This window comes from Amblyraja radiata, chromosome 4 (assembly GCF_010909765.2).
Source record: "Amblyraja radiata isolate CabotCenter1 chromosome 4, sAmbRad1.1.pri, whole genome shotgun sequence".
Lineage (NCBI taxonomy): Eukaryota > Metazoa > Chordata > Chondrichthyes > Rajiformes > Rajidae > Amblyraja > Amblyraja radiata.
In genome coordinates this window covers 20,501,491-20,528,984 of record NC_045959.1, presented here as the reverse complement: position 1 = coordinate 20,528,984, position 27,494 = coordinate 20,501,491, and the positions used below count along the sequence as shown (strand labels likewise).

The window sequence follows — 27,494 nt, the reverse complement described above, 5'->3', positions numbered from 1 at the left end:
CTCTTTTATGCTGATTTTTTTGTAAATATGCCAAGAAAGCACACCAACGCCTCTACTTCCTTAGAAGGCTTAGGAAGATTGGCCTGGCCCCAAGACACTCACCAACTTCTACAGATGCATCGTTTTATTGCATACATTTTATTGGGCTGCATCATTGCATGGTCTGGGAACAACTCCATCCAAGACCATGTGAAATTGCATTTGAATTAAGTATGCAGCCCAGATGATCACACAAACCAACCTCCCTTCCATTGACTCCATTTACACCTCACGCTGACTCGATAAGGCCAGCAGCATAATCAAGGACGTCGCACCCTGGTCACTCCCTCTTCTTCCTTCTTCCATCAGACAAGAGGTATAGAACCTCTGCCTCACCTGGAAAGTTACCTTCGATTTTCCAGCAGCTGCAGTTCCTTCTTAATCACCTGGAAAGACTGTTTGGGTCCATGGATGGAGTCGAGGGGGGAGGTAAAGGGACAGTTGTTGCATCTCCTGCGGTTGCAAGAGAAAGTACCTGGGGAGGGGGTGGTTTGGGTGGGAAGGGACGGGTTGACCAGGAAGTTTCGGAGGGAACTGTCTGTCTCTGCGGAAAGCAGAAAGGGGTGGAGATGGGAAGATGTGGTCAGTATTGGGATTCCATTTGTTGGTTCTGTTCAAATAAGCTACTGTGGACTGTATAAATTAATTTTACAATGATGATTTTCTCTTGAATAACCATCATCATTACGTCCCAATATCTCAATACTGCCCGACATTGTCGAAGAACTTCACATATTGTACGCACTACAGATTATTGTATATCTACACAACCCTCCTCACATGTACAATAATCAAATCAACAGAGTTAGTACCCAGAATTTCAAAGTCAACATATTCCAAAAAAAAGGCCAAAAATAGTACATCACTAATCTTTAAAGATGAAATTCAACCAAAAGTCTGGACTTTCAACTATTTAGTTTAGTTTAGTTTATTCTCATGTGTACCGAGGTACAGTGAAAAGCTTTTGCTGCGTGCCACATGATTACAATCAAACCATTCACAGTGTACAGACACAAGATAAAGAGAATAATGCAAATAACGATTAGTGCAAGATAAGGTCCAGCAAAGTACGATCATAGATAGTCTGAGGGTCTCCAATGAGGTAGATAGTAGCTCAGGACTGCACCTCCTCCAACCTTATCTACTGTATCCGCTGTTCCAGGTGTCAACTTCTCTACATCGGCGAGACCAAGCACAGGCTCGGCGATCGTTTCCCTGAACACCGCTGCTCAATCCGTCTTAACCTACCTGATCTCCTGGTAGCTCAGCACTTCAACTCCCTCTCCCATTCCCAATCTAACCTTTCTGTCCTGGGCCTACTCCATTGTCAGAGTGAGGCCCAGCGCAAATTGGAGGAACAGCACCTCGTATTAGCTTGGGTAGCTTACCTCAGATAGCCCTTGCTTTCTGTCTCCATCCCGTTCCCCTTCTCAGTTCTCCCAGTAGTCTTACTGTCTCCGACTACATTCTATCTTTGTCCCGCCCCCTCCCCTGATATCAGTCTGAAGAAAGGTCTCTACCTGAAACGTCGCCCATTCCTTCTCTCAAGAGATGCTGCCTCACCCGCTGAGTTACTCCAGCATTTTGTGTCTACCTTCGATTTAAACCAGCATCTGCAGTTCTTTCCTGTGGCCCAATTCCCTAATCTCTGCTCAGGTTGCTGATCCTGGCCTGAGAATGGGCAGGGAAAGCTCCTCTTGGTTTCACTACTTTGTGAGAGAACTAAGAACTGGCTAGGGTTTCCACTTTTGACTGGTGTCCAATGAAGCCTGTCTGTCAGAGTGGTTAGAGAAGGGATCAGGTTTGACTTCAATGGTTGTGCTCAGCCAATTTATTTAACAGCACAATTGAAGTTTAGATTATTTAATAGTTGCGTAAGGTACCATTGAATAATCAGATAATGACTATGAGCAAGAATGGTCAAAATTAAGTTGATAACATTACTGAACTGCTTTTTATTTTATTTTTTCCTTTTTTTCCCTGCAACAATTGAGCCAGATTCTTCCAATAAGCCTTATAAAAATGTGCCATTATAAGTAATGAATCACTTTCTCCTTTTTTAAATTACATGATGGATGAAAAAAAATAGTTTAAAGTCGTTAGGGGAAGGTCCGAGTGTTAAAAATAAATTTCCCTTAAAAATATATCTGAAAGTAACACATCAATCTGTGTTAATGCCATTTGCAGTTTCTATTTTCCAATAATCATTTCCGAAGACTTGTGCCACACTAATACAGAACAATCTTGGAATAATAAAAAAATAGTTTAAAAAATCATATATTTAGATCAATTAAAATCTGTGAAAGATTAATGCTTTGATGAACAATGCATTTTTCTAATATTGGTGCCTTAATCCAGAACTTCCTTTGTGAGGAGGTAATATCTTGTTTATTGACTTCTGTCGTATTGTGTAAAAAGCTCATTTTGTAAGACTGTTGTCACATCCATTCCCAGTTTCCCACATCTCACTGAAATTTGAAGCCACCGCTGTCAATTGTGACTTTTCATTGTTCTAAGTCAAGTCAGTGGATGAAGTGCCTCAGAACAAACTGACATGAGTCATCGGGAAACCACATCAAGCACAGCTCCTATAAATTCAACGCAGGCCCCTTTGCCATTTATCTTATGTAGAAAGCCCACAGCTAGGACATGAGTAATAGAAGAAAAAACTGTACGAATGAGGAATTTGAGTGATATAAAAGTCCAAAGTATTTCATTTTCCTATTTATATTCATCATATGACAATATGTGAACATTACTTAGCTACAGTAAATTTGAGTTGTATATTCAAAGCTGGTCTTGAGAAATGTTAGACATGATATTGACAGTGTTTAAATGTGATCTCTAAATAAAAGATAATAATCTACCTCACCGGTTGACAAGAGGTCACCAGAAACAGCTAAGATAAAAACAATACAATGAGGTTCCGTGAAAAGTGAAATAGAAACTGTTTTATCAAAGTCTGTTTTGTTCATGCAACATCTTTAAAAATAACATTCACGACTGGTTTCATCTCATGTTTATACATTTGTATGTATTTTATCCATTTCCACATTTGTGACTGTTTTGGGGTTAATGTCAAAAGGTTTCAATTTAAAGGGATGGTTTGCAGAAAGGCTGGTTAACTATTTATCTTATTACTCCCCACCATCTTGAATACATCCATTAGGTCACCCTTAACTTTAGCTGCAATAAAAACATTTTGACTCTTTAATAACTGCACTCCCGCATCCCTGCTAATGTCACATTGAATCTACAATATTCTTCTTTTAGTATTTTATGTTATTTAATAAAAAACACAGAACTCAAAATTCAATGTCAGTCTCTGCGGAACTTTAAGATGACCCCCTCAGTTAATGTAGAGGTGCTTAATATTAAAATAAAACCCTATTTTCTGAATCTGCACAACACCACTTCCATACTTGCTTTGCCATCAGCTGCATATTTTCTTTTCACTCTTTCATTCAGTAACTTAGTTCTATATATTGAACTGCTTGTGGAACAGATCTTTCAGTTTTTCTCCAAATACCTTCAGTTCAACCATAGCTATTTCGCTCTTTGTCAAATACCTATTTTGATAACAACATCCCATTTGGCTGTTCTCTTTCAGTCCTATGAGCAGTTCTTATGGTCACCTCCTTTATTCCAAGGGTAGTAAGTCATTTGTATAGCACCTTTTTAAATGTTGTTTGAAAATAGAGAAGTTACACGTACTGATTTTCCTTCATTCACTATTCACTATTCCTTCTAAGAATAGGAAAATCTTGATTCAATGCCGTTTGTCTTTTGGACAAACAATGCAGTTGCTGCAATGTAGTTTACTTTCTTCTGGGTACAGATTCATTTTCATTCATTGACATAAGGCTTGTAATTTTATGACAAATGAAGTGAGGTTAAGTCACTCATATGATTTCCTAATCCATCCTTTTGTCATTTCGAGTCTTGCCAATTTAAATCTCCAGTCCTTCACACTCCATGTGCTCAAATTCCTAACTGCACCAAATCCTCCTACATCCATTACCACACTGTTTATTGACTATTGTTAAATGATGGGCATCCGCGTCTCGCTTTGTCTTTTAAATTTTCCCTTCATGACCATTAAATTCCAGTAGATCCCATCTGAAACCACCATCAACTCAACAATTATTCACCCCACCACCAACTATTCTAAATGTCAATCCCTGCCGACAAGACCCCATCCTTTATAATTCCTTCCCTAGCCACCATTCTCTCCTCCCACCACAATCCCTTTTTAAGGCCTTCCTAACATGCACATGTATTTGATTGTATTTCGTGAATTATATGTTTAAATAACTCCATTACTCACTTGTGGGTCAGTTTGCCAATTCCTCCTTTCAGTTAATGACATTATTCCGTCTCCTTGTCATCTTATCGATGGTTTTCAAGCATCCTTGTCCTTGATTTTTCCTTTACTGTTCTTGAGTTCATGCAGTGAATTTAATTATATTATGAATGATCAATTTCCCAAGTAATTCCTAGATTTCAGGTTTTCAAATGAGCATGCCAGACATTCAGAACCAGATAAAGTAGTTTATTTGTTGGAGTCACAATTTATGTAATGAGATAATCCAGAGCACACACTAAATAACCCTGCAGTATTGCAAAAAGCAACTTTCCTTTCTTTCCCTTATTACCTAACCATATTTCACTATATAGACAGTAAAAGCTGGAGTAACTCAGCAGGTCAGACATTATCTCTGGAGAAAAGGAATAGGTGGTGTTTCGGGTCGAGGTCCTTCTTCAGACTGAGAATCAGGGAAAAGGGAAATGAGAGATATAGACGGTGACATAGAGATATAGAACAAATGAATGAAACATATGCAAAAAAGTAAAAATGATAAAGGAATGGGCCATTGTTAGCTGTGGGCTGGGTGAATACGAGTTACAGACAATGAGACTGAACAAGATGACTGAAGCTAGTACAACTTGGGTGGGGGAAGGATGGAGAGAGGACGGACGCAAGGGTTACTTGAAGTTAGAGAAATCAATATTCATACTGCTGGGTTGTAAGCTGCCCAAGCGAAATATGAGGTGCTGTTCCTCTAATTTGCATTTGGCCTCACTCAGACAATGGAGGAGCCCAGGACAGAAAAGTCAGTATGGGAAGGGGAATGAGAGCTTGGCAACTGGGAGATCAAGTAGGTCCAGGCGGACTAAACTGAAGGTGTACAGTGAAATGATCGCCCAGTCTACGCTTGGTCTTGCCGATGTATAAGAGTCCACACCATGAACAACGGATACAGTAGATGAGGTTGGAGGAGGTGCAAGTGAACCACTGTCTAACCTGAAAGGGCTGTCGGGATCCATGGACTGGACAAAGTCGAGGGAGGAGGTCTAGGGACAGGTATTGCAACTCCTGCGATTGCAGGGGAAGGTACTTGGGGAGGGAGTGGTTTTGGTGGGAAGGGATAGGTTAACCAGGGAGTTGCAGAGAGAACAGTCTCTGCGGAAGATAGAAAGGTGTGGAGAGGTGAAGATGTGCCTAGTGGTGGGATCCCGTTGGAAGTGGCGAAAATGTCGGAGGATTGTGTGTTGTATGCGACGGCTGATGGGGCAAAAGGCAAGGAGTAGGGGGACTCTGTCCCTGTTGTGACGAGGGGGAAGCAAGAACGGAGCTGTGGAGTACCGAGGAGACACGTGTGAGGGCCTCATCTCTGATGGAAGAGGGGAACCCCCGTTCCGTAAAGAATGAGGACATCTCGGATGTCCTAGTATGGAACACTTCATCTAGGCGCAGATGCGGCGTAGACTGAGGAATTGGGAGCATGGGATAGGGTATTTGCAGGAGGTAGGGTGGGCAGTGTAGTCTAGATCAGTGCTTCTTAAAATGGTGAATGGCTCTCCCAAGTGAAAATGAAATTATTTTGGGGTGAATGAAGGGTGAATTACTTAATTTATTCAGATATTTATATTTTCTTCTATACTTAAAAGAGGCATTGCCATTCAAGTGGGTTAGTAAGCTCATTGGTTTTAATGGCAGTGGAGCTGGAAATTTGATATGTTTTTTTCTCTCTACCTATGGTTTTCTAATTTTAAAGTAGCAGGATATTTCCCACATTTACTGTAATATAACCTTTTGGCGGAGACCAGACGAGCTAGTGGGATCATAAATGTATAAATGGCAACACTGGAGGATAGCCATAGGCAAACTGTTGAACTGTAACTGTACTTTGTGTTGCCAATTTACATGCTCCATGGTTTTTTGAACTGGTTTTCCAACAAAAAACTGCAGTAATCAAAGCCCAAAAGGGTAGGATGGGGCTGAAGCCCAGTGTTTAGACATTGGAATGTTTTTTATCAATCTAATAGAATGATTTTCCATCTCCAGTGGTAATTAAACTTTTTTTTCACTACCAAGTTTTCTTTATATATTTTTAGGATACTCAAAAAGTTAAATAAAATATACACTTAAGAAATGAGTTAATTTATGTCTTTTGCTCATGTAACAGAATGAATAAAATTATACACAAGGGAGAATAAGACGGAAATTACCAAAAAACATAAGAAAATTTAGTCACGGGTGAATGAAATTTTGTGATAAAGACTCAAGGGTGAATGACATTGAAATAGTTTAAGAAGCACTGGTCTAGATAGTTGTTGACAAATGTTTCACTATATAAGCTTCTTCCATCACTCCCACCCGTGCAAAATCTACCACTCCAATCCCAAATCTTGAGTAAATGTTACCTGTGTACCATCTTCCAGAAATTCTGGTCTATGTGATTCAATAAAACACATCCAGCAGCCAGTATCAGCTATTTTCCTGCAGTCTTTAAAAAATGGCACGACTTAAAACTCCGAAGGAATGTGTTTCAGAGTAAAGAGCGTGTAAATTGTGATAGCCAGTCATATGCAAGCAATATATAACTATTAAGAAAAGTCTAAAATTGCTTTTGTAAAAGGTAAACAAGTGAATTTGAAACAAAAGTGGAAGGATATAAATTAGAGAGTGTCAAGCCAGTAGGGAAGCTGTCCTTGGAAGATGCGATTATTATTGCCAGTGGAGACCAACTATGTTGCATGTTTCTTAGTATAATACTCCTGTCATTATTGAGCACTGCATTCTCTTACTCCCATTAATGACGCCATGCAGATTCATAAGGGTACAGTTGTGTAGTCATTAAGAGTTCAAAAATTCTGTCATGGCAAGCTGTGCAATTGAATTCAATAAAGCTGGTATTTGATGAGCTAATACCAGAAAAAAAAACTAATGAACAGTTATGGTAAATACCCAACTGGTTCATTAATGCCTTTCAGTCAGGGACCTGCCATCTCCCTGGTCTGACCTGGATGCGAATTAGCTCCTTTAGAAGGGCTAGCAATGGACAATAATTACTGTCATCCACTCCCAGGGAGAAACTAAGAATATTAAAGACTGGATATGTCATCAATCATAACTGAGTTTTTGATACATTTTAATATAAATGCAAATTTCTTAATCTTGATCACCTATATTTGGTGTGAAGTAAATATCAGAAATGCATTTTAACTGTATCATTTGAGTCTAAGTACTGTAAGTTTGTTTGAAATACGCATGTCAATTGTACTATTTCTGCAAATGTAACACATTTGAAAGTAGCCCTGCTTCATAAATTCCAGCTGCAAAAATGAATATTGTCTTGCTATGCGTTGCTGATTAATTTCAGCGAAGGGATATGACTTACTACAGTGCTTAAAACAATATTGCTCACAAATAATATTGCGGGTTCTTTAGATAGGTAAAACCCAGATAACAACAGTGAAACTGCTTATTCAGACAGCTTCGTAAACCAGAGCTTTAATAATAAGCAGATGTGATTCACCAAATATAGCATACTTTACCCTTTAGTACAATGGGGCATAAAATTAAATGATAGTGTATTAGCAGAGATACAATTTACAGGTCAGGTTGTAATAGCAACCTTTCACAGAACAAATTGGAAATGAATCTTTGAGTATTGAATCATTTGCAGCTGACAACATCCTGTGCAAAAGTTATTCTACCACAAAAAATTATAGTATTGCAATTACAATGATTGTAATGACTAACTTTTAAGTGAGAGAGCAAGGTTACAAAAATGATTTAAGCCTACCCAGTTAGCAAGTTGCATAATGACCAAAAGATCTTAAAAGATCCAAGGGCCTTCATCTTGATTGATGTGTCACAGAAATGCTACTTTAGATTGTGATAGAATTGTTAAAAAGAAAAGCTTAAAATTCGAACCTTGTCATATTTAGCTGCAGTTTGCAAAAATTCTGCTTTAGAGAGAGACATATGAAGTGGACCATTCATAAACCTAATCGCATTAGTTAAGATATGCTACGTAGCAAGTGGTTTTAATGCATGCAGTATTAATCATGGTAAATATGTTTAGTTATAGTTGGAAATCCGAGACCTGTCCTGGCATTTTGGTAGGCTACTAATCGATCTTGTGCAACATCCTGCTTATATTTCCGGTTGACATGGGCTATGAATTTACACTGTTGTGATCAACAGAACGTTAAATTTAACATCTCTGAGATCATCTCCTTTCCTCGTCTAATCTAACAAAAATGTGAGTGCTAAAATATCAAATGTAGCGCAGATCAGCAAAACTATTCTGAAAGTGGGTAAATTTATTTTTAGTTTTAGTATTTTTAGTGAAAAAGCAAATGGCATGTTGGCCTTTACAGCAAGAGTAATCTAATATAGGAGCAAAGAGGTCCTTTTGCAGTTGTACAGAGCCCTAGTGAGACAACACCTGGAGTTATTGTGTGCAGTTTTGGTCCCCTCATTTGAGGAAGGACATTCTTGCTATTGAGGGAGTGCAGCTTAGGTTTACAAGGTTAATTCCCAGGATGGCGGAACTGCCATATGCTGAGAGAATGGAGCAGCTGGGCTTGTACACTCTGGAGTTTAGAAGGATGAGAGGATACCTCATTGAAACATATAAGATTGTTAAGGGCTTGGACACGCCAGAGGCAGGAAACATGTTCCCGATGTTGGGGGAGTCCAAAACCAGGGGCCACAGTTTAAGAATAAGGAGTAAGCCATTTAGAACGGAGATGATGAAACACTTTTTCTCACAGAGAGTTGTGAGTCTGTGGAATTCTCTGCCTCAGAGGGCGGTGGAGGCAGGTTCTCTGGATGCTTTCAAGAGAGAGCTAGATAGGGCTCTTAAAAATAGCGGAGTCAGGGGATATGGGAAGAAGGCAGGAACGGGGTACTGATTGGGAATGATCAGCCATGATCACATTGAATGTGGTGCTGGCTCGAAGGGCCGAATGTCCTACTCCTGCACTTATTGTCCATTGTCTATTGAAAGTTCATGAGCACATTTTTAAATATCATACTATACTATACATTTTTTCAATGATGAGTTTTTAAATGATATTCATTTTGCTTTCTCTTCATCTACACTAAATTCAGTTCTTGCTCTTAAAGAATTGTATTTATTCAGTATTATCATGTGTATCGTGGTGTGTGTGTGTTCATTGCCTTGGACTAGAAAATAGTAATTGACCTTTGCTTGTTGTTTAGGTGGCTCTCGTACAGTGGACACAGAGTGTGGGCCTGACATTAGTGAGCAGAGATTTGTCATCTATGCAGCTGAAGACCCCTGGTGGACAGATACTTCCATTCATCATTCTACAGGTCTTTCCTTTCACATCAGAAAGCAAAATAATGGGCATCATTGTCAGAGTGAGTTTCATAAATAGGTGTAGTCAAAAAGTCAATCCAATGTTTTATAAAATCTCCAATAATGGAAAATTTGAAATATTTTACTAAAAGCTAATTCACATAAAACCACTTTGGTATAAAGTTATTTTTAGAGTTTTAGTGTTAGTACAGTTATCTGAATCCAATTGCATGTATGGAGCTGCTTCTGTCTTAAACTAGCTAACGGGAAAATTTAGTAAATAAATCAGCATTCAAGCATTGGGGGCTGGCTTTAGCATGATTGTTAATGAAGGTAATAGAGATAATGTAAATTGGAAACATGAATGATAAAGGTACTTACCGGGTAGAATACAAATGGTTATAAGCCAATATATGTTTGAAATGGTCATAGTTTATAAATTTTGTATTAATAAACTGTTTTGTATTTGTAATGCAGATATAAAATAATTGTTAACACTCAATTATGTCACACCTTTTGACCAACAATTATTTTATTTCACCCTCCCCATCCCCTTTGTTTGTATAAACCAAGATGTGCATGTTCATGTCAATGCAATTAGCTGACACATTATGCAAGTGATCGTGCTTGTCAAATCGAAATGCAATCCTGTCATTCCCTCTTGTTCCCACATATTTACTTCTGAGCAGCAGTTATTTTAATTCTGGAATACATTGATTGAGGGTTTTTCATTTGATTCTTGAACTCTATCTGAACTTGCACTTTATGTGCAATGTGACGAATAAAACTGATTGATTGATTGATTGATTGAAAATGAACTGATAAAAAAACCTTTGAACCCCAAAAGAAGCTAGAAATATGATTGGAAAAGCTATTTGTCCCCAGGTTATTGTGTTGTCAGTACATTAAAGTGCAATTTGGTTGCATTTTGAACTATTTGCATCCATTCTCTATGTAAGTTCCACCTGTGAAGAAGTTGGGCATCCACCACAATTCATTCCAATGCCAGTCCATTTCCACATCTTTTAGAAACACATCAGTGCCTCTGAAATGTGCAGATCAGGTTTTTATTCTTCTTAATGAAATAATTCAGGATGAATTCTTAAATCATGGATGCTCCAGTTTCCTGATTGTAATATTTTTGTGACTTCTGACATTCTATTGCTACATGTAGTAAATGTTTAGGGAACCAAATATATGGAAAATCGAATGTCATCATAAGAATGACATCTGGCACCAAAAACTACCTTTCATAGAACCCAAATGTGCCTGGTATCTGGGAGCACAGCAGTGATATGGGTCCCATTTAGCATTTTAAATATTCTGTTTCGTCCTGATTTAAGAATTAGTCCTCTGAATAAATTGCATAACTTCTGATTGTAACTTTAAAAACTGAAGCCTTTGAGTTCTGATCAGGAAACAATGACATCAATGTTATATTTTGAGGAGTGATAGTATGTTCTAAGCCAAGGCTGGATTTTGAATAACAAGTAGTCATCACACCCAGCTTAGAGGCATTTTAATAGGAGACTTGGCGAGGTCCACCGTGGTCAGTAAATGGCCCAAGGAAAAAGACGGGAATAAAAATCCAAATATTTGGGGGTTTATTTTTTTAAATTTGTCCCTGAATTTCTGTTATTTTTTACCTTTTTGACTTCTTAGGATGATTCTTCAGGGGAAATTGCATTCTACATGAAAGGAGCTGATGTGGCAATGTCAAGCATCGTACAGTACAATGATTGGCTGGAAGAAGAGGTAAGAACCAATTTGGGGAACATTTATGTGAGGGGAAAAAATGCAAACAGGGTGCAGCGAAAAATGGCCAGAGATCTACCTGGTTCTGGGTCTCTTACTTATTTAAAATAGGCTGGCAAACTAAAGAAATGTCTGAAGCATCACCAGCTAGCTCATTAACAGGCACTTCAAAGAGAAGTATCACCAACAATTTTTCCTGAAAAAGAAACATTGAAGTAATGCAAAGAAAGCACCGCGACGTCTATATTTCCTTAGAAAACTAAGGACATTTGGCGCATCTTCAATGACTCTTACCAACTTCCACAAATGCACTGTAGAAATTGGACTGTCCTTTGAATAAAATCGGATAAGAATACAGCATGAAGACGTTTGACACCATGAGGCTTTAGAAAATGATTCAATGCATGTAATTTTGCTTAAATGTGAAGGTTGCATTCCTAAGAAATTTCAGGTTATAGAAAGTTGTGTTATAAAAAAAATTGTGTTCATGGGAAAAGGAGGTAAGGGGCTAAAGAGTTTCAGAATGCAGTAACGCGTTTATTCTCCCACAAGATTAAAACAATAGTCTTTTTAATAGCTATAAGTTTATTTTTGTTGCTCCATGCTTCAAAATACTAAAGGTTGTATGTTGCATTGTTTAATAGAGTACTGTTGCACCGTTGCCAACAATACTCTAGTGTCAATAGAAATGGTTGCTTGTCAACATCAATGATATCAACATCAATGGCCACCTACGATAAAACAAGACAATGGTGTCTGATTACTGCGGAGAAGTTACATGGAAACAGTTTTTTTCCCCTACTTTATTTTTCCCCACAAGCCACCTTTCTTCCTGCTTTTAATTATTTATAATGTTATATTCTATTATGTTAAATTTGTGTTGTGGAAACCTATGCTGTAGCAGAAGTACTTGTTCACAAGTATAGATCTTTTATCTTGCTACTTGCAGTGTGGGAACATGGCAAGAGAAGGGCTACGGACACTCGTGGTGGCAAAAAAATCTCTAACGGAAGAACAGTACCAGGATTTTGAGGTATAATTTTAGCTTTAATTGCAATAAATGTGCCCAAGTAGAGAATGTTCACCAAATTTGAAATGAAATAATCTGTACATGCCAATTCACATAGGAAATTTTGTTCAAAGCTGAACATCATTTGTTTCCATTTCCTTTTCTTTAATGTACTTTGATTATTTGATCTAGCTTGTTACCTGCTACAGAATCATGAAAAGAGAGAGTTTTTAAATAATATTAACATATCTGTCATTTACTGTCGTCCTCTCTCATTTTTTTCCACCCCAGTACGATAGATCTCTGGAATTCTCTGCCACAGAAGGTAGTTGAGGCCAGTTCATTGGCTATATTTAAGAGGGAGTTAGATGTGGCCCTTGTGGCTAAAGGGATCAGGGGGAATGGAGAGAAGGCAGGTACAGGATACTGAGTTGGATGATCAGCCATGATCATATTGAATGGCGGTGCAGGCTCGAAGGGCCGAATTGCCTACTCCTGCACCTATTTTCTATGTTTCTATTCACGTCAAGTAGTAGTTGAAGAACTAAGCAAAAAGGTTGATGAGGTCAAAGCCACAGACGTTGTTTATATGGGCCGGCAAGGCATTTGATAAGGTTCCACACAGTGGGCTTCTGTGGAAGATTAGATCACATGGGAGCCAGGGAGAGAGAATTGGTTTTGTGGAAAGAAGCAAAGGGTGATGGTGGAAGATTATTTTTCTCACTGGAGGCCTGTGACTAATGGTGTGCCTCGTGGATTGATGCCTGGCCCTTTGCTGTTTGTGGTTTATACCAATGATTTGGATGAGAATGTAGAAGGCGCGATTAGTAGGTTTTTATATGACACTAAAGTGGGTGATATCATATTATCTTCATCAGCTGGGCAAGTGGGCTGAGTGAGGAATGGCAAATGGAGTTTACTGTAGATATGTGTGAGGTATTGCATTTTCAGAAGTCAAACCAGGGTAGGAACCTCATAGTGAATGGCAAGGCCCTGGAGGGTGTTGTGAAGCAGAGGGATCTAGGAGTGCAGGTACATACTTTCTTCAAAGTGGTGTCACAGGTAGATAGAGTGGTCAAGAATGTTTTCCGTACATTGTCCTTCATCAGTCAGACTACTGAGTATAGAAATTGGAATGTTATGTTACAGTTGTACAAGACATTAGTGAGGCCTTATTTGGAGTTTTATATGCAGTTTTGGTCACTCTACTATTGGAAGGGCATTGTTAAGCTGGAATGAGTGCAGAGAAGATTTACGAGGATGTAGCCAGGATTTGTGGTACTGACCTACACAAGAGGTTGGCTGGCTAAGACTTTATTCCTTAAGTCTTGAAATTTCTTGAAATAAGACAATACCATATGTCTAATCTCCCTGCCTAATTTGTGTTACAAGGAAATAGTAAAGTTACTTGTCATGACTCGATTTCAGAAGAAGTATTATTGAAAGCGTAACAGAGCACAATATTTTCAAGTAGAGAGAATAAAGTTAAATGTAATTTAAACAAGGATTAATTACCTCACATGCATCTAGATCCTCAATGGTACCAAAGCATTATCACTTTCACTCTGGACCAAATGATTGAAATTAGTTGTTAATGTGACCATTGCAATGTGAAGGTAACTACTAGTTTAATCACCTTTGCATTTAAATGTCGGCATCCTGTTTGTTAGTTGTTAATTAGAAGTCTTGACTAGTTCATCTTGCTGTATCCTTTGCACCCTTTGGTACATTTGCAGCCAGGTGTGAAATATCACGCTTCATAATGAGGTGTAAGATATGTTCCTAGAATTAATAAATTATGTATGTCCAATCTACTAAATTACTGCTGAGCAGAAAATCGTAATCTAAATTTTAAAACATTAATGAAGTGGTAATTTTAATTTCCAATATCAAGCCTGTTGTATAATGATAGAAAACAATTCCGCCTTATTATGAAACTAGGGTAATTACAGAGTTCTTTGTAAAACCAAAACAAAAATCATATAAATGGCATAAGTATAAATATGTAGTAATGAGCCAAGTCATAAGCCTAGGCCAAGTCATGGGTGACACGGTGGTGCAGCTGGTAAAACTGCTGCCTCACAGCACCAGCAACCTGGGTTCGATCCTGAGTTTGGGTGCTATCTGTATAGAGTTTGCACATTTATCCTGTGACTGTGTGGTTTTCCTCTGGGTGCTCTGGTTTCCTCTCGCATCTAAAAGACATGCGGGTTTGCAGGTTAAATAGCCACTGTAAATTGTTCCTAGTGTATGGGGAATTGATGAGAAAGTGAAATAATATAGAACTAGTGTGAATGGGTGATCAATGGTCAGCGTGGACTCGGTGGGCCAAAGAGCCTGTTTCTATGCAGTATCTCCAAACTTAGAAAATTAATTTTGAGGAAATAGAATATTTGGTCATTAATTGATTACAAATTTATACTTATGAGAATCTCGCATCATTGGACTTGGGAGGACTTGATGCATGTGTAATGATATTTTTCTGTAATTATCGATGACAAATAACCAAGATTCAGGACCGGGTCTGGATTGAGCATTGTTGGCTCCTCGTCCAGAGCACACATGGCTGTTGCCTTTGGGTTCAGGCTGCGAATTCTTGCCTCTTTTGTCCTTTGGGTTGACTAGTTTGGTCCAACGCAACCGGGCTGCTCCATCCCTCTTCTCTGTTGGAAATGGGTAAAGTTTGAAGGGAGGTGGGCAGAAACATTTCCCATTGCAAATTTACAGTTGTGGCTGTCACACACATTCTGCATCCACTTATTCAGGTGATACGTGCTGCTCGAACAGCCCCAAATTGCACAAATGCGCATGGCTTTGCCCAGTAACATACAAAACAAAATAAATAACAGTCAATTATACGTTAATTCAAATAGGGTTCTGTAAGCATGTCCATTACATAGGTACAAGTTATAATGCAAAAGAAAATGGTGCAAGAATATTGAACTAATTTGTACAAATACTGATTTAAATTATCCAATGTAATGGGATTGAGAAGAGACATGATTAGTCAGGAGACTCATGACTAAGTTTTGTGCTACACAACATTACTTACACATGTACATGTAGAACTCATACAGAAGTCAACAAACGTGCAATCAGCCCGTGGCCATGGACTAGTAAAGTGAGAGGTGAAAACCCCACAAATTCTTTTCATAATATCTATTGATAATTTTAGAAATCATACATTTAATTTCATTCTCCATCTCCCCCCAAAAACAAAAACAATAAAAAATGGTTGTTATTCATCGTCATGATCTCGCTCACTCGCCAAAGCATAGAGCAATAAACCCCCCAAAATCATTGTTATTTTGTACAAATGAACGATAAATACACCTAGTTCGTTTTGAAAGCAATATTTTCTTACTTCGAAGAAGCAAAACTGGAAAATACGTATGAAACGCAGGTCCGTACACATACAGTAGATCAGCTGGCGAGAATGTTTATCCCGAGTGATCCAAAAGACAAAGGACATTTATTTGTCACATACACCAATTGGTGTAGTGAAATTTGTCTTGCCATGCAGCACACAGATAAAGATAAGACACAACATTAAAGAATTGAACAATAAACATAAAAACGTCCTGAAATTGGAGAAGTCAATGTTCATACCGCTAGGGTGTAAACTGCCCAAGTGAAATATGAGGTGCTGCTCCTCCAATTTACGGTGGGCCTCACTCTGGCCATGGAGGAGGCCCAGGAAAGAAAGGTCGGATTCAGAATGGGAGGGGGAGTTGAAGTGCTGAGCCACCGAGAGATCAGGTTGGTTATTGCGAACTGAGCGGAGGTGTTAGGCGAAGCGATCGCCAAGCCTACGCTTGGTCTCACCGATGTAGAGCAGCTGACACCTAGAGCAGAGGATGCAATAGATGAGGTTGGAGGAGGTGCAGCTGAACCTCTGCCGCACCTGGAAAGACTGCTTGGGTCCTTGAATAGAGTCAAGGCGGGAGATAAAGCGACAAGTGTAGCATTCAGAATAGCGGTTTACATGACCCACTAACGAGGATAAGAACACAATAAAATTAAACTCTAATAATTGTACATTTATTCAAAATCCAATTTAATTTTTTTTAGCTTAATTATTTAAACAAAATTTATAAACTTGACCCAGTGATACTAGCTTTTCAAGGACTGGTAGTCACATAGCAAGAGTCTTAGATACCACATTTAGTAACTACACTTTTCGGTAAATTCTCAATGCGATGGATGGGCTTGATGAAGTGATAACAGTTTCCCAATATCTGGTTTAAAGTCACTTAGCAGGAGTCATAAATCACCGCATTCAGTAACCTGGAGTGGATTTCTTTGCTTGGAGAGAAGTTGAGTGACCACACTAAAACCACGTTCTACCAAATATGATGTTGGAAATGCAACAAGGAGCTTCTAAACCATTGTCCATAGTGCAGGATAGTGATCAGATATTTCCTCTGTAACCAAAACTCTTGGTCTGATTTCTTAAACTATGGCTTCAGTGCAGTGTCACCCACTGCTTCTTTGCGACCCCCAAGGTAATCCCAGAGCCCCCGAGGGGGCCGTACCATTACCGTTTGGGAACCACTACATTAGAGGATGGTGGTCATAGAGTTATACAGCTCCAAAACAAGCCCCTTCAGCCCAACTTTGTTCATGCCGACCAAAAATGCCACCCTGAGTGTGTCCCATTTTTCTGTGTTTGACCTATATTCCTATAAACACCCCACGAGCCTGTCCAAATATCTTTTAAACATTGTACATTTAGTCACATCTGCCACTTTTCATATACCCACTGTCCTCCACGAAGAAAACCCTGCCCCTCAGGACCCTTTTAAATCTCCCCACACTCACGTTTATCCTATGCTATCAAGTTGTAGACTCTGACTATCGGTGAAATGACTGTTTCCATTAAACTTATCCATGCCCCTCAAGATTTTATTAACTTGTACTGAAATGTTGCCCCTCCATCTCCTTAATTCCAGGAGAAAAAAATCCCAGCCTGTACAGATTTTTATTATATGGAAAGACCTGCCAGAAGACTTGGTATAGACAGAAGTATTTATAGTGTTTAAAAAGTAATAGCTATTATCCTATGAAATGAATAATGCAAGCAAAAGGGATTTGTGTGGACCAGCATCACAGTAGGCATGGACAAGTTGAGGCATTGGATTTATTCGGTGCTGGGTAGTTCCGAGAATTTCAACATGCAACATCAACAACATTGTTCTCTGCATGTTTTTATCTGCTTAAAGGTGCTTACTTGTACTTGACAGAACCGATATAACCAGGCAAAGCTGAGTGTTCACGATCGTACACTAAAAGTGGCAGCAGTTGTGGAGAGTCTTCAGAGAGAAATGGAGCTCCTGTGCCTCACTGGAGTGGAGGATCAACTGCAAGCCGATGTGAGGCCTACATTAGAAATGTTGAGGAATGCTGGAATAAAGGTCAGATTGGGATGAGTCCCCAGTACAATTTTCAGATGTCTAATTTAATAATGTTATATTGGGAAATGCGAAAGAAACGGAGAAAGTGTAAAACTGTATGAACACATCACTTGTTACATTTCATTACCATGAAACCAACCTTGCTGATCAGTATAGTACTGTTGTCCTATACAAAATTGAAGTAGATTGCAAAGATCATTATATCCATATAAATGGAATTATCACTCTTTTACCCTTCTAATCTAGTGGAATGTCCAATTTGCATACAAGGCCATTTATCTCCTTATAAGATTGTATGTTCACCATTTTACAGTTTACAAAGATGGCAATGAATGTTTTGAGGTAGAACTGGCTGTTGTCAGCATGTGCAGCATCACCTGCTTCCCGAATGCTATGGCCAAAGAGCAACATGTGAATGTGAAATAGGAGGCAGCTAGAGGTAAGTGCTAGGCAATGGTGCAGAAGTGGGACGAGCAGCTATTGCAGGTGATTCTCTAATTACAATCAGATAAGATTGGAATCAGAGACGGATAATCTTTCCCAGCTGGGTGGCTGAGGGAAGTTGTAAGAAGAGGATATAGTCACCTGCATCAAAAGCTGCACATGCATTGAAGATGAGCAATGAATGCCATGGTTGCAATTACAGGTTGTCATACGTAACATTTAAGTCCCCTTTTTTGTATTTGGTCCAATCCAAAAAAATAAAATATTGGGCTTATGTAGCAATTGTGATCACAACACACACAAATAACTGAGAATTTTCCTTTAAAATTTCTTTCAGATATGGATGTTAACTGGAGATAAACTGGAAACAGCGACTTGCATTGCAAAGAGCTCGCATCTGGTGTCCAGAAACCAAGATGTCCATATCTTTCGTCCTGTAAGTGTAATCAATTAAGCAGTTGTTCTCAAGGGTCAAAAGTTTCACAAATGTATATTCTTCCATGCTGGTAGCTGTAAATACCATTTGCAAACTGGACTGCTGTACTGAAGGAACAAACTATCTGGTGCATAATGGTGCATTTGTGATTGCTTTTTTTGCAGAACATAAGGGCAAAATATTTTATTTTAAAAAGGTATTGTTGATTTTTTTTTTAATTTGATAATTAAATGTTGCAGTGAAACCTAAACGAGCTAATACCCATATAAATGAACCTATGCAGATCATTTTGGCTCTGTATATTTTGCAAGAAGTCTAAAGTAATTTGTTTAAAAAAGACAGTTTTCTACATTCTGTTGATGCATGCATTCACCAACTTCTGCGTTGAGAATGTGGCCTTTCCTTTTTTTTTGCACACATGAACTGATATTTTTCCCCATGTTTCTTTTCCTAATCAGAATTGTGGAACTGCCTTCAGATTGAGTTGGGCTAAGCGAACACACTTGTGTATGTCTGAGACTTAATCTAGCCAATATACCACATTATAATTCTCGGGGAAAACTTCATTCCTTTCCTCAGGGAGCATAGAAACATAGAAAATAGGTGCAGGAGGAGGCCATTCGGCCCTTCGAGCCAGCACCACCATTCATTGTGATCATGGCTGATCGTCCCCAATCAATAAACTGTGCCTGCCTTCTCCTCAAATCCCTTGATTCCACTAGCCCCTAGAGCTCTATCTAACTCTCTGTTAAATCCATCCAGTGACTTGGCCTCCACTGCCCTCTGTGGCAGGGAATTCCACAAATTCACAACTCTCTGGGTGAAAATGTTTTTTCTCACCTCAGTCTTAAATGGCTTCCCCTTTATTCTAAGACTGTGGTTCTTCCCCTGGTTCTGGACTCACCCAACATTGGGAACATTTTTCCTGCATCTAGCTTGTCCAATCCTTTTATAATTTTATATCTTTCTATAAGATCCCTCCTCATCCTTCTAAACTCCAGTGAATACAAGCCTGGTCTTTTCAATCTTTCCTCATATCACAGTCCCGCCATCCCAGGGATCAATCTCGTGAACCTACGCTGCACTGCCTCAATCACAAGGATGTCCTTCCTCAAATTAGGAGACCAAAACTGGACACAATACTCCAGATGTGGTCTCACCAGAGCCCTATACAACTGCAGAAGAACCGCTTTACTCCTATACTGAAATCCTCTTGTTATGAAGGCCAACATTCCATTAGCTTTCTTCACTGCCTGCTGTACCTGTAAGCCAACTTTCAGTGACTGGTGTACAAGAACGCCCAGGTCTCGCTGCACCTCCCCCTTGCCTAACCTAACCCCATTGAGATAATAATCTGCCCCCTTGTTTTTGCCACCAAAGTGGATAACCTCACATTTATCTATATTAACTGCATCTGCCATGCATCTGCCCATTCACTCAACCCGTCCAGGTCACTCTGCAACCTCCTAACATCCTCTTCACAGTTCACAATACCACCCAGCTTTGTGTCATCCGCAAACTTGCTAGTGTTGCTCCTAATTCCCTCTTCCAAATCATTAATATATATGGTAAAGAGTTGCGGCCCCAACACCGAGCCTTGCGGCACTCCACTCGCCACTGCCTGCCATTCTGAAAAGGACCCGTTCACTCCTACTCCTACGGGACCTTATCAAAGGCTTTCTGAAAGTCTAGATACACAACATCCACTGGCACCCCTTCATCCATTTTACTTGTCACATCCTCAAAAAATTCCAGAAGATTAGTCAAGCATGATTTTCCTTTCATAACTCCATGTTGACTTGGACTAATCCTTTTACTGCTATCCAAATGCCCTATTATTACCTCTTTAATAATTGACTCCAGCATCTTTCCCACCACCGAAGTCAGGCTAACTGGTCTGTAATTCCCCATTTTCTCTCTCGCTCCTTTCTTGAAAAGTGGGATAACGTTAGCTATCCTCCAATCCACAGGAACTGATCCTGAATCTATTGAACATTGGTAAATGATCACCAATGCATCCACTATTTCTAGAGCCACTTCCCTGAGGACCCTGGGATGCAGACCATCAGGCCCAGGGGATTTATCATCCTTCAGTCCCATTAGCCTACCCAATACTATTTCTCGCCTAATGAAAAATTCTTTCAGTTCCTCTACCCCCTTAGATCCTCTGTCCTCCAGTACGTCTGGGAGATTGTTTGTGTCTTCCTTAGTGAAGACAGATCCGAAGTACCTGTTTAACTCTTCTGCCATTTCCTTGTTACCCATAATAATTTCGCCCGTGTCTGCCTTCAAGGGACCCACATTTGACTTTGCTACTCTTTTTCCCTTAACATATCTAAAGAAGCTTTTACTGTCCTTCTTTATATTCCTGGCCAGCTTCCCTTCGTACTTCATCTTTTCAGCCCGTATTGCCCGTTTTGTTTCCTTCTGTTGTCCTATGAAAGTTTCCCAATCCTTTGGCTTCCGGCTACTCTTTGCTGTGTTATACATCTTTTCTTTTAGTTTTATTCTATCCCTAACTTCTTTTGTCAGCCACAGTTGCCTCCTACTCCCAGAGAATATTTCTTCCTTTTTGGAATGAAATGATCCTGCGTCTTCCGGATTATGCCCAGAAATTCCTGCCATTGCTGTTCCACCGTCATTCCTGCTAGGATCCCTTTCCAGTCTACCCTGGCCAGCTTCTCTCTCATGCCTTCATAGTCCCCTTTGTTCAACTGCATCACTGACATTTCCCATTTAACCATCTCCTTCTCAAATTACAGATTAAAACTAATTATATTATGATCACTACCTCCAAGCGGTTCATTTACCTCGAGTTCTCTTATCATATCTGGTTCATTGGACAACACTCAATCCAGAATTGCCTTTTCCCTGGTCGGCTCCATTACAAGCTGCTCTAAGAATCCATCTCGGAGGCACTCTACAAACTCCCTTTCTTTGGGTCCTGAACCAACTTGATTTTCCCAGTCTACCTGCATATTGAAATCCCCCATCACTACTATTTGGGGGTCTGTAGATAACACCAATTAGTGTCTTCTTGCCTTTGCAATTCCTCAACTTAATCCACAGTGGCTCTACCTCGTCTTCCTATGTCTTCCCTCGCAAGGGACTAAATTCCATCCCTCACCAGCAGAGCTATCTCCCCTCCTCTACCCACCTGCCTGTCCTTTCGAAAGGATGTATAACCCTGAATATTAAGTTCCCAGGCCTGATCCTCCTGCAGCCACGTTTCAGTAATCCCCGCAATGTCATATATACCAACCATTAACTGAGCCTCAAGCTCATCCACCTTACTTCTTATACTCCGTGCATTCATATACAATACTTTTTATTCCTTACGCATCTCACCTTTCACATCGATCCCTATTACACTTGGCCATACTCTCCTATCCCTTTGTGAGCTTTCTTTCCCGTTAATTCTGGGGTCATTAACTATCCCTTTACTCTCTTTCCCTTTAACTCCGTCCTTGACTATCCCATTTGACACCAAATTGAAACGATGGGATAATGACCGATCTGAATAATATTGGGAACTGTTCTACACAGTAATTAACCTATGACTAAACCTGTTTTTGAAATTAGCATTGTTAACTTGATCTCTATGTCTCAAAAGTTCCTAATTGAATGTAGAAATTACTCTGCCAGTAATGAAGTGCAAGAATCTGTCTGTTAAACAGGGATCTTTTTGGGACCTTTTGACAACCTGAAATTATCAGTTTAACTTGCCTGCGATTATTCCATGCAATGCTGTTAATTTAAAATGTTTTGCACAAGTATATATGAGCAAACTAGTGTAGCTGACCTTCCTATTTTCACAAATAACAAGAATATTTGTTTGCATATTTCCTGAAAGAAGCTTGGATTCCTAAAGCTGTTCAGTATTATTTTCTGTGTGAGGTAATGTGGAAAAACGTTAAATGAGCATTGAAACAGCATTCAGAAAAGTGGTCGAAGTGGAATTCAGTAGTGGTTGAAGAATGTAATCCAGAGAGAAGTTAAGCCATTTAGAGTAAGTCTCCAACCCTTGAAAGGATTCATTGCTTTCAAGAAGATGCTGGAGTGAAGGTAGAGTGTGTGTATGATCATTGAACACAAGTAGAAAGACAGAACTGTGTCATGTTACAACCATGTTGCAACCACCAGAGGGCAGCAATGATCCAACTAACATTTCAGAGCAAACGGAAGATCTATACTGACCACACAAGTGCTTATATAGCATGAAAGACAAGCTCCTATTATGTGACAGCTGAAAATGATGTTAATTAGAAGAAAAAAAGAAAAAAATTCTATTACATCAGTCCCATCCCCTCGCCGGGGGACGCCCTTCGGCATCAAGCATACACACATACTCACCACCCCCCACACACACTAAACCTCCCCTTGGTATTATATTAGTATTATTCATTCGCTCCTTTTACTCCATTACCTGCCCTATCCACTCATTACCCGCAACTGCGCAGCCGTGACTAGAGGGGGGGGTGGAGACGAAGGGGGAGGGGATTCGAGAGGGAGGGGGTAGAGATTGAGGGGTGAGAGATTGAGGGGTGGGGGGGGCGTGGCGTCACAGGGGAGGGCTGGTTCCCGAACGCAATACTCCACCACTCAGCCATAGGTCCCAATATTCACCACTCCCTAGAGAGGGGGGGGCGGGGGCAGAGAGAGGAAGGGGGGAAGAAAGGGATGGAGGCAGAGAGGGAGGGGGGCAGAGAGGGAGGAGGGCAGAGAGGGCCCCCTCTCCTCTCCCCCCCTCTCCTCTACACCCCTTCCCCCCCTTTCCTCTCCCCCTCCCTCCTCCCCTCCCTCTCTATCTCTTTCTCTGTTCCGGGTAAGGGGTAGAGAGGGAAGGGGAGGGGGGAGAGGCAGCACCTACCCAGGTCGTAGAGCAGGCCTCCCCACCAGGCGCTGGGCCCGAGCTAGGCTGCGGCCAGCGTGGACCAGAGCGAGGCCTGGAACGATCTGAGGATGGTGAAAAGCAGTGGAGGGCCGGCCGATCATGACCACTTTTCCACTATGCTTGTCTGCGGCCACGCTGTGATAACGACCGTCGCCGCCATGTTGTCGAACTTGAAGGAGCCCAGCGGAGCGCGCAGCATGCCTTGAGCACGTGTTCTACGGATTCCATCCAGACCAGAGGGGGGGGGGGCTGGGCCAGGCCACGTAACTCGCAGCTCTTCACTGCGCGTTGAAAATTCTGCGCAGGTTGCCGTGAGGAGCAAAGGCATTGAGACGTCATCGGCTCGCTTCAGCATGTTAGAATTTAAAAAGATGTCAGATAGGTGAACAATTTTAGTAAAAGAACTCGGGAAATAATGAATCAAATTTTCAGATGAGGGGATTTTTGAAATCATGAGGTAAATCTCTACCAGAATATGTAAAAATGTCATCGTTACCGCGTCGGGTTTTCGACGAGATGTTAGTCACATATGAAAACACACACACACACACACACCCACACTTTTAATAGTTACTAGACCAAGTGCAGACCCGTTGGGTCTGGTCCCCGAACGTGCTTCAGACCCCGAGTACGGGGGAGGGTGGAGCGGGCGGGCGTGATGGCGAGCCTGCGGGCCAGACGTACGCCATCAAGACGCTGAGTACGCCGTCGAGACGCTGCGTACGACGTTGAGACGCTGCGTACGACGTTGAGACACTGCGTACGCCCGTGGAGACGCTGCGTACAATGTCGAGACGCTGCGTACGCCCATGGAGACGCTGCGTATGCCCTCAATGCGCCTGCAGGCCGTTAACGCGCCGGCTCTGTCACGCTGGCTCAAGCCAAAGATCGGCTGTTCCCCCGCTGCTTTTCCGAGCACGGTAAAAAGCAGCGGGGGAAGAGCCGATCATTGGCTTGGGCCAGCGTGAGTGAGACGGGCGGGGGGGGGGGGAGTGGAGGAGAGCCGGGCGGCAGCAGCGAAAATCGCCAGCGAAATAAGAAATTTTTTGGCGTTTTTGTAGGATAGCCGGGCGGCAGCAGCCATTCTGGTGGCTGGCCAGCAGGAGGCGACAAAATGAGTGGGGGGGGGGGGAAGGATTTTATTAAAAATGTGTAGATTAAAACGACGAAATTTAATGAGGATTGGATTTGCGAGTGGAAAAGTGAAATGTCTAGCGAAATGGAAAAAATCTCTGAGGTTTTACGTGTGGTTTTGGCGGACCAAGGAATCAAAGGCCAAATCTGACACCCACAAACAAATAAAGACACACACACACACACAGAGTTTTAAAAGTATATAGATATGATGCATCATCTGCATGCACCGTGAAGAAAAGCCTGGTTCTAAAAGTTAATTGAATTTATAAAATAATTCACTCAAGATTGTGAAAAAGCACATGCTATCATAGTGACAATCTCCATTTTTTTCACTTTTTGTTGGTATGTTTCATAATGATCTGATCCAAACGGACTCTATTACTCGATTTATTTCTGTATCTGCCCAGCATAAAATGTTGAACACTGATTTACACATCTTTTTCGGAACTAAATTGAAGGTTTGCCCTTGCAGGTAACAAATCGTGGCGAAGCTCATTTGGAGCTCAATGCTTTCAGGAGGAAACATGACTGTACATTGGTTATATCAGGGGACTCTTTAGAGGTAAGTGTTAAAGTCTGCTGTGCAAAGATGGCAATTAAACACCAATGTTGTTATAAACTCAACTTAGAAGCACTGCTGTTATAAATGCCTTCACTCACCGAGTTTGTTATAGCTCAATCATATTTAAATTCTCTTTCTGGGAACCTAGGAAATAGGAGTAGACTGCTCTGCTTCTCACTGATTGGATAGCATGCTACAGAATAATAGCTCTTCACTGTACCTCGGTTCACCTGACAATAATAAACGGAACTACATTTATTACTAGTCACTATTTTAAACACAGTCAGTGACTAAGCTTCTATAGCCCTCCGGTGTAGGGAACATCTCAATGAGTAAAGAACCAAGAGACCAAAATGGCCTATGGTGTATTTGACCTGTTTTGCATTCCTGCATCCAGGCGTAAGAAATGTACATTTCAGTGATGTTTCTCCTTTAAACACTAGAGACCTACTCCCCTCGAACACTCCTTTTATGGCCGATGCACCACACCTCGGACCAGTATGATAATTTACAAGCAGGTTTTGAGGATTTTGATGATTGATGGAGAAAAAAACTCTTCATGGTTACAAAGAATCTAAATGTATTAAAGTCTAGTGAAATACAGTAAAAGGATTAGTGAAAGATTAAATGTCACAAGTATATCATCCTGTTTGCCAGACCTTCGCTGATACAAGTGGCAGCTGGTAGCAATGAGCCGCATGCCTGCCTTCTGCATGCTGGGGACTCCTTTACAGCTGCCTGGCCAAGAAAACTCCATAGTCCCGGCACTATTCTGGATCTCGATCCGAGGGGAAGTCCATTGAGCTCACGTAGCATGCACTTATTTGCTCAATAAGCCTAGGCTGCTTCTCTACAAACAGCAGTCAACTATGTTTTTAAAACTAGGTATCCTCCTTGGTTATGGGCGCTGGAGTTATTTATTATATCAGGATTAAGCTAATCTCAAATGTCTATGGGAAGGAAAGTTTGGCTTGTCTTAATATTAGATGTCTTTGAGGCGACATAATGTGCGACCTCGTGATTTACTACCACTTCCAAGTGTGCCCAATTATTTTCCGAGGCACCTAATTGTTTTTCTAAGCAAACCTTCTTGCTTTACATAGGAACTGTTAACAGACAACTCCTTTTTAGCTGAAAAGCCTGTTTTAACTCTTGCGTTACAACCAGTCGGGTGAATCTTCCCTACACTCGTTCCATAGCAAATATATCCTTCTCTCAGGAAATAGGAACGAAGCTGTACACAATATTAAGGGCAGACTCACCTAACCCCTCTATTACGATACGATAAAACTTTATTCATCCCCGGAGGGAAATGGTTTGCCGACAGTCACAACACACAAGGTACACAATAACTTGAAATTAAAAGTGAAACCAAAAAGAAAAACACGCGACTGTTGGCTGGCTGCCGTGTGCACAGCGCCTTCACCGGAGCAAATGAACAAACACAGACTTATCCCCTGGCGAGAGGATTCTAAACTAGAGTGCCCCCCCCCCCCCCCACACTGGATCGTCCTTTGTTCTCCCACCATCCCTCACAGTGGTCCCCCCCACACCGGGTCCCCATTGTTCTTCACGGCGGGTAAGACAATTCTCGTGAGACAACTTTACTCTTGTACTCAAGCAATAAAACCCACAAATGCTCGTTATGTCATAAAGTTATATTATACAGAAATGGCCCCTTCAGCCCAACTTGTCCATGCCAACAAAGATATCCTATCCAAGCTAGTCCCATTTACCCATATTTGGACCGTGTCCCTCCAATTGTTTCCTATTCAATTACCTATCAAATGTCTCCTAAAAGTTGTTATGGCACCTGCCTCATCTACTTCCTCTGATAGCTCATTCCATATACCCAACACTGAACTAGTGGGCACAGGTTTAAGGTGAGTGAGGAAAATTTTTAAAGGACCATGAGCAGCAACTTTTTCACACAGTCCTTTAAAAATTTTCCTCACTCACCTTAAACCTGTGCCCACTAGTTCTAGTTTCTCCTAACCTGGGAAAAAGTGTCTGTGCATTCACCCTATCTATTCCCCACATGACACCTCGATAAGATCATCCCTCAACCTCCTGTGCTCCAAGGAATAAAGTTCTAGCCTGTCCAATCTTTCCCAAAAGTTCAGTCTCTGAAGTTTTAGCAACATAAATCTTCTCTGCAACCATTCCAGCTTATTGGAATGTTCC

General features: G+C 40.7%; 1 protein-coding gene across 3 annotated transcripts in view; it reads left to right on the top strand.

Annotated features, from left to right (window-relative positions):
• The window catches only part of atp9b (ATPase phospholipid transporting 9B (putative)), a 341,291-nt gene that overhangs the window by 286,565 nt on the left and 27,232 nt on the right, over positions 1-27,494 (top strand). For all 3 annotated transcript variants that reach the window (XM_033019057.1, XM_033019056.1, XM_033019058.1), the window contains 6 exons: positions 9,560-9,721; positions 11,322-11,414; positions 12,364-12,447; positions 17,667-17,837; positions 18,619-18,717; positions 25,221-25,310. In XM_033019057.1, the coding sequence (XP_032874948.1) occupies positions 9,560-9,721; positions 11,322-11,414; positions 12,364-12,447; positions 17,667-17,837; positions 18,619-18,717; positions 25,221-25,310 (699 nt within the window). The remainder of the gene's footprint in view (positions 1-9,559; positions 9,722-11,321; positions 11,415-12,363; positions 12,448-17,666; positions 17,838-18,618; positions 18,718-25,220; positions 25,311-27,494) is intronic.